This window comes from Python bivittatus, unplaced genomic scaffold, assembly GCF_059951505.1.
Source record: "Python bivittatus isolate LINGU-HERP-01145 unplaced genomic scaffold, Pbiv_v1 ctg000850_np1212, whole genome shotgun sequence".
Taxonomy (NCBI): Eukaryota; Metazoa; Chordata; class Lepidosauria; order Squamata; family Pythonidae; genus Python; species Python bivittatus.
Genome location: NW_028277112.1, coordinates 7523710 through 7536464, shown reverse-complemented (window position 1 = coordinate 7536464; position 12755 = coordinate 7523710). Strand labels below are relative to the sequence as shown.

General features: G+C 35.3%; 1 protein-coding gene across 11 annotated transcripts in view; it reads left to right on the top strand.

Moving 5' to 3' along the window:
- The window catches only part of SSBP2 (single stranded DNA binding protein 2), a 163202-nt gene that overhangs the window by 107290 nt on the left and 43157 nt on the right, over positions 1 to 12755 (top strand). For 5 of the 11 annotated variants that reach the window (XM_007422656.4, XM_025162977.2, XM_088130504.1 and 2 more), the window contains one exon: positions 5511 to 5600. The exons of the other annotated variants lie outside the window; for them this stretch is intronic. In XM_007422656.4, coding sequence (XP_007422718.1) covers positions 5511 to 5600 — 90 coding nt within the window. The remainder of the gene's footprint in view (positions 1 to 5510; positions 5601 to 12755) is intronic. 11 annotated transcript variants of the gene reach the window in all.

Below are 12755 nucleotides of genomic sequence, written 5' to 3'. Positions count from 1 at the left end.
ATAGATTAAAATCAACACTTCTTGGTCCATAATCAAATCATGCATTATAGTAACTTTAATAACATAAATTAACTTAATTACATTAGTTAATTAAAATAATTAAGTTTGCATTAAACTGCATGAAGCAAATAATTGATTCGCTGCTAGCTGATAGGCCAAGTTCCTAAACCCACTAGATCTGAACCTATATATGGTTTGCCTTATTTTTATTACAAGCTTCATTTTAGTTTTTTTAATCTATTTAATTATTTTCTTGATATCTCAATTACCTCTCTATCCCATCATCATGTATACAAGAAGAATTTAATGTGATTTCCCTCTGCTATATTGCTAGCCTGCAGTAGAATTGTTGATCAGTTTTGCTTAACTTGATGTTGGAACCTGTATTAAGGATATTAGAGCCACAGTGCAGAAACACATTCTGATGGATTCTAATGCACTTGTTTCTTTTTCAGGTATCTATCTGCAGTACTGCACTGCAGATAGCATAGCCTTCTATATTAAACTTATTGTTGCAGCTATAAAATGTTCTGTCTTTGCCAACATAGTAACTAATCCATCAGAACAATTATCATATTATTACCTTTGTTGAAGAATCCTATTATAGTTCAGACACATAGTCTATATAACTTTTCAAATAATTGTACTATTGGAAGAATCTATTATGCTCAGAATTGGCAGGTCTCTCTATAGAATGTGGTAACAAATAATAATTTGTAGAACTTAAAGTATCTTTATGAGGGCTGGAAAACAGTTAACATTCCTTTTCTCCTAGTGCAAGGTTGATAAAACCCACCCTAGTAAGATATCTGCTGTATTTAAACTTTTTCTTTTCGACAATTGTGTCTAGGAATGATTCCACTGGGGAGAGAACAGATTTTAAAGGGAAAAACAAGCAGAATTCAAGCTCTGAACTTCCATTTCTCCCAAGTCTCAAATCAATGTTCCTCTCTCAGTTCATTTGGATTTCAGAGTTAGGTGGTATAAAAGAGAACTAGAAGAAGCAGATCTTCAAGATTCATATAATTTTGGGAGTGCAGTAGGTCATTGTAGGAATGAGATGGTGATTAGCGAGGAATAAGATGAATCCATATCTCTAGTTTGCTTTCTGCTTCTCTTAAAACGACATTTTTAAAGCTAGTCCTCTGAAAATTAGGTTCTGAAAGGTAGATTAAAAAATATGGCTAAAAATGGCTTCCAGGGAATGCATGTAGACATGATCAGTTAGATGTAAACCTTTTAGTAGTTCCGAGTCCAGCAAATGATTAACAGTCATTTGTCTACTATTTCATAGTAGATTGTCTGCTGGATACTCAGTATTGAATTTACTTTCATCCTAAAATGCATGTTAAACTTTTTTTAATTTTCATTGCTTTTTTTTTTTATAGAGCTGTATAGAAAGCTTGTTCTCCAAGAGCTTTGAATTATAGCCAAGACTTCAGTTGTTTAGAAATGCTAACAAATCTATGTGATTGGGAAGCATATGATTGTCCTAAAACCTTAGTATATTAAGTATTTATTAAATGGTTGCATTCTCTTTTTGACATATTACAAGTTTCACAAACAGTCATATGAAAGTTGTTAGAAGTAACTAAGTAGACCGATACTGAGGTATTCTAAAGGTTACATAAACCATGCTACATTACCAATTAAGACTGAACCTCTTAACCTTTTATTATTGGTTTATTAATATTATGGCTTGTTTTATTTTTGTACAGATCTCTCCATTCTAATATGGAAGGATCTTTATTCATTATGAAGAAATTATGAGATTGTTGCCAAGAGTCATCTTTTGTGATCCTTGCCAAGGAGTGACAGTGATTTTTCAGAACAATATGTTTCTTTATATCAGAAGGAACAGCCAAGACTAAACAATGGCATTGTTTGATTTATCTTTTATATTATTTACAAAGTATAGTGGACATGTGGATAAAGTTAATTAACTGTGTTCTTGAAGGTTAGATATTGTATACGGTTATAGATCACTCTGCTCAGATAACGATATGATCCATTGCTTTGTTGCTGTCTCATGTACTATAATGAAGTCTATATACTTTTTAATATAAGTCACATTAGCTTACATAGAAAATAAACTACAAAAAATCAATTCTTGTATACAATGCAAATTGCTGAGTAGTGTACTTTACATAATGTTTCTCATATAATAAAATTAAGAAATGTTGCAATACTGTAGGTTGAGAAGTAGGAAACCACTAAAAATGACAATATATATGAGGCAGTTTTGGGATATATAACTTGGAACTCTGTACTTATGTTATTATGCAACTTTTCTAGAACCGTAACTGTGAAGGGTTAAATTTAAATCTCTAGATTACAAACAAATTGAGAAAAATGTTACTATTGCATCATAATTGTTAATGTGTGATGTATGCAAGATTGCCTTATCAGTAAACTACGATGAAGCATCAACTTCGTAAACTGTGATAGGCAGGTGTGGTTAATCTGAAATAGAAGTAAGAAGTCTTCAAAATCATCCACATTAGTTGCAGGAGAAGGGAGCATTGAGAAATGATTTTTTAGTACTAAACACACATTCATACCACTTTAGATCTAGTTCTGATTTATAATGTAGCAGTTAAATATGTGATCAGACTGGATTCATCTGGAAAAACAGAGAAATGTGTGCAATCTAAGCTTCCTGTTTTCAACCCTATTTTTGTGAAGTCTTAGGAAAAACAAGAGCATCACCTTGTGTCACCGTAATGAAATTTAGTTTTACATGCTCAAAATTATGTAGTATGCTTCCTTAAGCTGGGCATTATGCTAAAAACACAATTAATTCAAAATAAACTTTATATATTGGGTGCAAAAGTGACACCCAGTGGCCAGTTCTATTCGATATGAAATTGTAATTCACTAAAAAGATGTAAGTAAATCTTCTGAGCTCATAGGATTGTGATGCTAGAAATCTTTTCAGCCCCGTACAGTTTCAAAATATTCTGCTGTTAGGAAGGCATGTATAAATTTAGATGTAATGGTAATTCAAATAGCTGGAAGAAATAGCAGTTTCTTCTCTATTGAAATAGAGGAGCTGTATTTCCTACTTAGTTTGAGGGGTGTCAAAAATTACTGAATTTCATCTCTGTTTCACTTAAAAAATAGAATGTCTTTTGTTCCATTTTCTAAGTATAAACCCACAATATCAATTCATTAGTGAGCAATTTTATTTCAAAACATATTATAACTTTTAATATAAGTAGCTATACATTTGCCAAAAGGAAGGATCAACTTTGTACAGGAAGCATAAAATAGAAGCAGTGTTCTGCATATTTTCAATTTTAAGGCATATTCAAACTTCCATACTTTGGAAGAAAATTATGATAAAGGCTTCATCTTACCCTGTTATCTAATCAACCATCAGCATGTTAATTTATTTCCTCCTGCAGCTGCTATTTTGCATTAATTCAGGATAATCTAAATTTAGTTGTATTATAATACATGTTAGCTTCCCTGTAAAAGAAAATGTCTTAGGATAAAGATTCTTAAGCTGTAGGCCATGACTCCTTTGGAGGCCACAAGCCAATTTGAGAGGGGTCATACATTTATGGGGGCCAGAACATTTTAAAGGATGCCAAAAATGAACCTCAGTGTCTGTAGAGGTCTGACCTCTGGGGAAGGCAAATAGAGTCTGCACCGCACATGACACATGGCTGACAGGAAGGAGAGGTACAGACCCAGACAAGGGTGATCTCTCAGAATTGAGAACAGAGAATGTCACCAAGCTCCCCACATTGGATAACTGCTGGTACAAACAGCATACTCACTTGGCTCCTTCTGCCATCATTGATGGACAACTGCTGTTGCAAGCACAGGGCAGCAGGACCAGCAAATAGATTAATCAAAAGCTACCACATGGTCAGTCTCCACGTTAGTCAGATACTTAGCACATTGGAAGAAACCTCCTTCTCTACTCCTGGTTTGGCAACTCAGCATTGGCCTCCTCCCCCAATGCTAGGTGCTCTTTCACCAACCATATGAGTTACAGGGCTCTTCAAACACCTTGGAACTCTCAAAGCTGTGACAGTCATCTTCCTTCCATGGCAAAGGGCATCCAGCCTCTTTTTCAGGCAATCCCTTTGACCCCCCCCCCAATTGTCCCCACATATTAGAAGGATCATCCTGAGATCCAGTCCATTCCAGGAGGGTTACCATGGCTGTTGGGTCACCGTGACTTGAATACAATAGAAGGACTGACCAGAGAATCCAGATTGCAAGAACACCCTAGAAAACAAGTAGGTAATCTCCAGAAGTGCTTCACCATCCTTAGGTTATTTCTACTACCTTACATTGGTTTCTTTTCCTCCTTCCTTTGCTTCTTTCCCTTTAAAATGATTTCCCATCCCCTTCACCTTTCCCACCCTGCCTGCAAAGCTGTCATTAAGGGGCCCAGATTTCCCAAGCAGGAACTTAGCAGGAAGGAACTTCACCCAGAGAGATGGAAATCCCAGCCACTGGCTCCTCAGGGGTAATTATGCCCACTGGAGACAGGCATCCAACTGTAAAGCCATCAGACACCCTCCCCAAAAGCAAGGCTTCAGCAGCAGCAGCAGGGAAGAATTCAATTCCTATCATCCTCAGCCAACAGCTTGGGATCATAAGAATTGTCATCTTGAGATTCTAGGTTGCAGTGCAGAGTCCCCCACAATTAGAAAAGGTTTCATTCTTCCAGCTGATCTTGAATTATCATCATCATCATCATCATCCCAAATTTTTTGAGCCATAGTGCAAACAAGTTTCAGAGGCCCTGTTTTAGGACTGAGAGCTGTGATGTGGGAGAGTGATGCTTGGATCTTCCATCTTTGACTTGAAAAGTAGTGTGGGATAAATATAGTCCTTTTTCAACAGATATGCACTCTTTTCTTGATTTAATTTCTGTCTCCCAGGTTGTTATTAGCATCCAAGTAAAATGAGAAAGTTAGGTAAATATGGGTCCCAATCTCATACTGTAACTGTTTGCAACATTTATCATATCTAATTTGATCCTTAAAGGCCAAGTCCTCTATATATTTAAGTTTCATTTAATTTTAAGAAGTCTGTTTCTTATAGTATCACACTGAGTATCAGTTATAGAATTGTGTTAGTGTATCTGACTGAATTCTTCCATAATGTCCTGCTTTGAACATTGGCTGCTTCACTGACATATTTCCTGATCAGAAGGTGCATATTGGACTAAGTTGTAATAGAACCTTTTACAAATGCACAATTTACAAGTCTTTGGTTAAACTAAATGAAGTTCATGATCCCCAAGTTTCCCTTTCATTTGTGAGGGTAAGGCAGTCATTTATTAAAGAAACCTAAGTTTGTATTTAAGTGTTTCACTTTTGCACTTTGAAAATGAGCACTAGTTATTTTAAATGGAAGAAAAAAAAATGAAAACTGTCATGCAGAGGGTGCTCCTTTCTGCCTTGCCACACTATGGTCAAAGTAGTATTTTGGTTTTATGCCTATTGTGCAATGACAAAGGTTTATTTTTCCTTTGTTCTTTTCAGAGCGCTGCAGCAGCTCCCAGTCCAGTGCTAGGAAACATTCCCCCAGGAGATGGCATGCCAGTAGGTCCTGTACCACCGGGTTTTTTTCAGGTATTCAGAAAAATTTGATTATAGGGCTTTCAGAACTTAGAAAAGGGATAGTAGCATTATTTAGCACTGCCGTGAAAAAATACCATTTCTGTTATGAATAAAATGCACAGTATTTCACACGGTTGGGGTAGAACTGAGTATTACTACAGATGGTTTGTCTCAGTAGAAAATAACTTATGCTCTCTCTCTATATATATATATAAGCAGTGCATATTTAAAATCTACAATAAAATGTTAAACATGCAATGATAACTTAGTATAAATGTGCCACAGGTGAGGTTGTATTGGTTGCTTGCCTTGTCTTCGTAGTAGTTTCTAACTTAAATTGTATTGGTTTGATACTTTATTAAAGATATATGCAGTAGCAAATAGTAGCTTAATACTGCTAGGCAAGTTCAAACTAGCAGTTTGTAGTCTAGAAATTCCAGAATGTTCTCTTAAAGAGGAAGCTATGTGAAACTGAGATTGGTGTCCCCTCAATTCACCTTCATGTAGGTTGGCCTGTTAAAAAAGCAGAAAAGCTTATTTTAGAAATAGCATTTCTATACACAAAAACTCCTTATATCTGCTTGAATGAAAGTGAAAATCCTCCATGTCAAATTATGTTAAGTGACGAAAGCATTAATTTGAGAACGAAGTTATCTTTTATGTTTCACTGAGAGATAGAACAGAGCCAAGTGAATGGGATTGTGTTAGCTTTTGCTGACTGAAAGCTGTTACTAAGGACAGTGAGATATTTTTATACACACACACACACACACACACACAAGACTATGATCATTCACAACAGACATACTTGGTGTCTATTACTGAGACCTGCTGGGCAAGAAAAGCGTTTTAGAGATGTGCCCAGCCAGGTTCTAGGTTGTACAGCAGCTACAAGCTTAAGGTTGGCAGCAGTGGTGGGGATGGCATTGATCTTACAGGACAACATATTTGAAACCAGAGACAGTATGGGAGAGGTTGTCGGGGGTAAGTGCCTGCATGTTAATTTGGGCTATAGGCACAAGCTGACATATCAGCCACCCTGCTACCTAGTTGGTTTCTTGATTTTTATCTGGTATACAGGCTTCTGTTGTCATCCCCTAGCTTATGGTGTTGGATGATTTCAGTTTTCTTGTCTTGGGTCAAGAAAGTCTCAGTATTCAAAACCATAGACTTGTCCCAGGTAATTGCTGGTCTGATATGAACTGGTGGTCATATATTTGGCCTTGTATTTGCCTCAGAGCAGTTGTGTGATGATTTGATTATGGAGATCTAGCCTGGTGCTGTGGTCAGATCACTTCCTAGTTAACCTTGGGTCAGGTGCTACCTGCAATCTAGACAGGGTTGGAACTATTGGGCATTTCTGCTCCACATACTAAATGGAAATGGATGGATCCAGTTTCTGGAGGATAAGTTTTCCAATGAACTGAGAGGCAGTTCTGTTGATGGCCTAGTTAGTTTTGGTAACATGAGTTAATCTAGGATCTTGATAAAGCTGTCCTCAAGCCTTTTTCTGTTCAAAGGGTGCATCTTAGTTTACTGAAGAGCTTGGGGAGATGATGCACCAGAAACAATATCTGGAGTGCTGTTTGAAGACCAAAAGTGAATTCAATCAAGCATGAATTTGAGCTCAGTTTGACTCTACATTATATTGATAATGGAGACAAAGTGTTCCTATTTCTCCTCCCGTATTGTGCCAATGGGATGCCTTGTTTAGAGTAGTAAATTTCATTTTAGGGAAGGATGAGTCAGAAGACCTCCTGCCTGGCAGCAGTGATTATTTTGCTCAGTGTTTTGCTGATAAAGTTGCTCAGATTTGCCAAAGTCTTGACTCCCCCAGACAGAATCTGAAATGGTGCCTTTTATAAGTCCTTAGCACTACCCCCAACTCATAAAACTCTTGGCATTTTAATACATATTTAAAAGGGTTAAGGTACAACTCCACTTTTCCCTAAGTACAAACCTGTGAGATTCCTGGTCATTTCATCTAGAATATAAAAACTATTTTAGGCTTATTCAGAAAGTTTACTTTTTAAAAATACATAGCTAACACAAAGAGGAAATTTGTTCTATTATATAAAATTTATTTAAATTTAGCATTTACTGTATTTTTATCAATTCACTTCATTTCAGATGTATGGCAGTACATAGTTGCAAACACTGCACTGAGTTCTTGAATTTCTCAATCAAGCGTGGTGAAATTATTTTCACTTGTGTTGAATGTTGATAATAAATTAAGCTTTAATAATGTTATCATAAAGATATTTTAGTTTTATAATTCTACATATATTTGAATAATTTTAAGATTTTAGAAGATCTTACTGAAATTATACAATAGGGATGTAACATATTTGTTGCACTCTTGAAAAAAACCTGTAATCATTTTTCTCTAGAAAAAAACTCATTTAAAATGTACTAAGTCTAAGAAATAATGTATTTTTCAGTGCATTTTGAATATATGCTTCTTTATTCTTTTTTTCTTTTTTTTCCCTAAGTTTCTTCTTTATAAATAACCTAAAGGTAAAAAGTAGTGATAACTTAATTCCAAAATTAGCTAAGAATTTGCTAATAATTTTTAAAAACTATTCAAGTCTAGCTGCCAGATTGTGTTAATGGCTGAATAAGAAAAGTATGTATAGAAAGTTTCAACGTCATTATCAACTTCTTAGTAAACCTAAGATCTAGAAATTATACAGGCAATAGGTGTCTCCTTGTATATGTGTCAGTATGATGCATATACCTTTTAGATTGTGGGATATGGGCAAAATACTTGCAAAGTAGTAGATTAGAAATCCTAGCTTGCATAGATTAGTGTAAATATGCTTGGAGTAAAGCAGAGCTGTGATTGTACTTGTGGCGTACTTTTATTCTGTGTGCTGCCTAGAAAAAGATTCTATTGAGTTGGGCGGCCTTATAAATCTTAAAAATAAAATAAATATTAGCTGCAATGTGCCAAAATTGATAGTTATTTTCTTTATAGTTAGCAGGGAATGCTACATATGGCATGGGTATGACTACGGTTGATAACATAATCTACAGTATATCTTCTCTATCTTACTAAAAGCCATGATGAATAGTGGAAGACAGTATCTATCTATCTATCTATCTATCTATCTATCTATCTATCTATCTATTTATCTATCAAATTTGTTACCATCTATCTCACTACAGAGAAACTCCTGGTAATGGCCATGGAATATGGAAGAATGCAAATTGAATGTAAAAGGTTTAAATAATAATATGAAAAGAAGAAAGGAGGGAAGAAGGCCATGTGTCTTCCAACCTAACAAAAGGGGGAAGGATATAATAGATCTGAGTGAAGGTGGTCTGATTCTATGGAGTAGGGTTGGTGCAAGGAAATGAAGACGTAATTATAAATGAAATAGCTGAAATGTAGGGGATAAAGTATGAATTGGTGTCATCTTGATTGTTGTGGGTGCTTATGGTGATAGAAATCCATAGGTGGTGATAGTTGTATGTTACATTCTAGTGAATGATGACAGTAGAAGAATCGAAGATAATGTTTTGGAAACATTCTGCAGTGCTCTGAATGAAATACATTCAGGAGGAAATATTATTCTGTTAGAGACATGAATGGGGAGGATGAGATGACAGTATATAGAAAAAGCGACTGGGCCATTTGTAGACCAAAGAGTGAATGAGAATAGTGACTATTCGATGAATATTTGCTTTGAAAAAGATTCCATTTCAAATACTTGGATTAGTCTATTCATATGTACACATGGGAATGTGGGATAGACCATTTTTGGTAGGGTCATGAATAGATCTTGGGAAGAAAAAGAACAGTAATTAATGTGAAACTAGAACAATTGCAGGGGGAACAAAGTATGAGTCCTGTCTGAAAAAATAATAGACTATAGGTTATTGCTCATCAGAGCAAATAGGATGCGGACATAAAGATTGCTGCAAAAATGAGGATGGGAAAAATAGATTGTAAAATGTATTCTCTATACATACAAGAAAAAATTGTTGTAAAGAATATAGTCAAACAGAGCAAGGAATGGTTAAGATTAAAAGAGGAATTAAAATAAAGAGTGAGATTCATGAGTTTTTAAATTAAAAATAGTTTTAGAAGGGGTGAAGAGGTCTAAACGAGGAATCTCCAGCAGAGTGAATAGAGTTAAGAAATAGGAGTGGTGAAATTATTTGGGACAAAACTGGAATGGGGGAATGCTGGAAGAGAGTTGTGTGATAGTGATATGTTAAAGAATGGAATTGAAATAAATGTTTAAAATGTTAGTGTGCAAGAAAAAATGATAAGAGGGAGTCATAAATCTTGCAAGAAAGTTGATGGTGTAACTGGCAAAATGTTAAAATATGGGTATAGTTTGCTTGTGGATAAGCAAGTATGTTTAATGTGTAAAGCCTGCATCTGTGCCTGACAATTAGAAGAATTTTATTATTTCCCTATACAAAGGAAAAGGTGGCAAGACTGAATGCAAAAAAAAAAATTACAAAACAATTAGTTTAATAGCATCAGGAAAAGTGCTTAGCAGAACTCTGACTGAAAGGGTGCAAGAGATGAGAATGCAGAAAGCTTGGGAAGTGCAGTGCAGCTTTATGCCACGCAGGAGGTGTGCAAACCAAATTTTTGCTCTTCAGCAAATAATTGAGAGATGTTTAGGGGGAAAAATATTGTACATTTGTTGATTCAGAGAGAGCCAATGACAAAGTAAATAGACTTGAATTATAAATGCTTTGCACAGAATTTTATGTTTGTTGCTGAATGTGATAAGAATGATATATGATAGAAGTAAAGCCTGTGTGAGAATACATGGAATGTTTAGTGAAAGGTTAAACACTGAGCAGATAGTAAGATAAGAAGTGTGTGTGATGTCTCCTTGTTTGCTTAATGAATTTAATGTATAAAGAATCTTGTAGTAACACTAGAAGTGTGTCATTTGGGGGTATGAATGTACATATACTTTTTTATGTAGATAGTGCTTAGTTTTTGGCTGAGAACATGAATGATTTGCAACAAATGTGAGACAGGTTGTATGATCCAATGAGGAATATGGATCTGAAAATTAATGAATTCAGTGGTGTATTTGACAGCAAAAATGTGATAAACAATTGTAACCTATATATAAGTGATGAAAAACTAAAGCAAGTGGTTGATTTTCTGTACCTTGGTAGAATATTCAGTAAATATGGGGAAATTATGGAAAACTTTTCAGAGTACAAATACTAATAAAAAAACTAGTGGGTAGCATATGGCTTGTTGCAAGAAATTAATATTTGTTGAAAGGAGCAAAAGTTGATGTCTATGAGTTTGCTTCTGTTCACTTTTTTATAGAGAAATGAGAGTCGTATATTTCAGGGGAAGTATAAAGTAAGTTGAATGCAGCGGAAAGCACTGTTTAAGTATGTGATAAAACAAGAGATAGAGTCAGTATTGAATAGGTGCTGAATGATTGTGGATTGAATAGAAAGAGAGTGACTACTACAAAAGAAGTAAAGTTAAACATAATTTAGTCATATAGGTAGAATGAAAAGATCTAATCCAAAACAAAGGTATGAAGAAGAGTGAATGAGTTGAGAGGAAGGTGGAAACTGAGAACATTATGGTTGGATGGAGTTGATGAGGTCTTCAAAAAGGAAGGGATGAAAAATTTAAAACCAGTGAATGAAACCTTGCATAGATGTGATGTAAGCATTTTGTTAAGTTGTATTTATGTATACATAGAGTTGGTAAAAGTCAATGTAATTGCCTTGAAAGGAGTATTAATGAATAGAAAAATGATATGATAAGATATTGGTCACTATACATGGGCAGAGCTTCAGTGGTTCTTTTTTTAAAAGTCAGTAACTTGATAAGAGAAATACAGACATACTGTTTCCAGCATCATTAATGGTGTCTTTTTTTAATATTAACTTTATTAAAAATTACAAATACAACAATTTTGTCTAATTTTTAAAGACTTATTTTTTTTAAGGATTCAAAAGCATTTTCCCACAAGGATTCTTATAATTAATTCCAAAATCTTATTTCAAATTTATCTGGACCCTTAGTCTGTTTGTAACTTTCTAAAATCAAAGTTTTGATTACCCTTTTGCTGTTTATCCCCCCTCCCCCAAATTTAAGTCCTTAAACTTGTATTTAAAGCTTACTTTTAAAGATTGAAGGAAACTCACCTGGTGATATAAAACCTGTCGATCCAAAGGTTCCTAATAGCTGAAAAGCAGTTAACAAGCAATTTCCAAAAGTGAATAGAAAAGAAATTAGTTTTCTCCCCCTCCCCCCGCAGAGCAGAGAAATTGCTTAAACTGGAGGGGGGGGGGACAAGCAGTTTCTATAGGCAATCTCTCCTGTGCCTGACCTGTTTCCTCCTCCCCTCGCAGAGCAGAGAGATTGGAACGGAAGGGATTACAAGAGAGTAAGCAGACACACAATGGGGAATACACCAGGCTGTTTGCATAGGGCACTCATGGCTCCCAGCCCTGAGTGCACTCAGGACTGCCAGCGCCACTACATTCGATGTGTATTTCCGATTGTATGCCTGCTTACTCTCTTGTAATCCCTTCTTCTCCAATGAATGTCAATACAAACTTTAATTCTCTTACTAATTATCCCAGCCCCTTCACATTCCAAAGTGTTGGGGCAGCAGAGAAAAGGAAAGCACAGACACGTGATTTCCCACTAAACAAGGACTACCTGTACTACTTAAGTTTCCTGTTTAACATATTGTTTATAAATACCAGATAACATAAATCAGTGCGCTGACATTTTGGGTATTTTATGCTAATTTTTTTCGTATCTTTTTTCTGTGATTACCATTAAAAAGCCATTTACTATTCTTTCAGTCAGCACAGACATTTCACTGGCTCTACCATATGTGTCTTGGGAATAACTAGTTCTGAGTGAAAATGTTCCATTCTTTGGACAAATGGATGCAGTAAAAATAATTTTCTGTCCTTACAACGAAGATCACCAAAACACAGACGTTTTTAGGTAGCACTTAGGACTAATTAATGATGTGTGATTAGCCTTTAGTCCAGACATGGCATCACACTGTTACCTGGTTGTTCTGCCTCCATAATCCTAGTTTGGCCTCTTCTTATTGTTGAGAGCTTTATCTTGATAAGTATGGAGTCTGATGGGAAAGAATACTGTTGATTTCCACACTGATGTCAAATAATGCAAAGTGA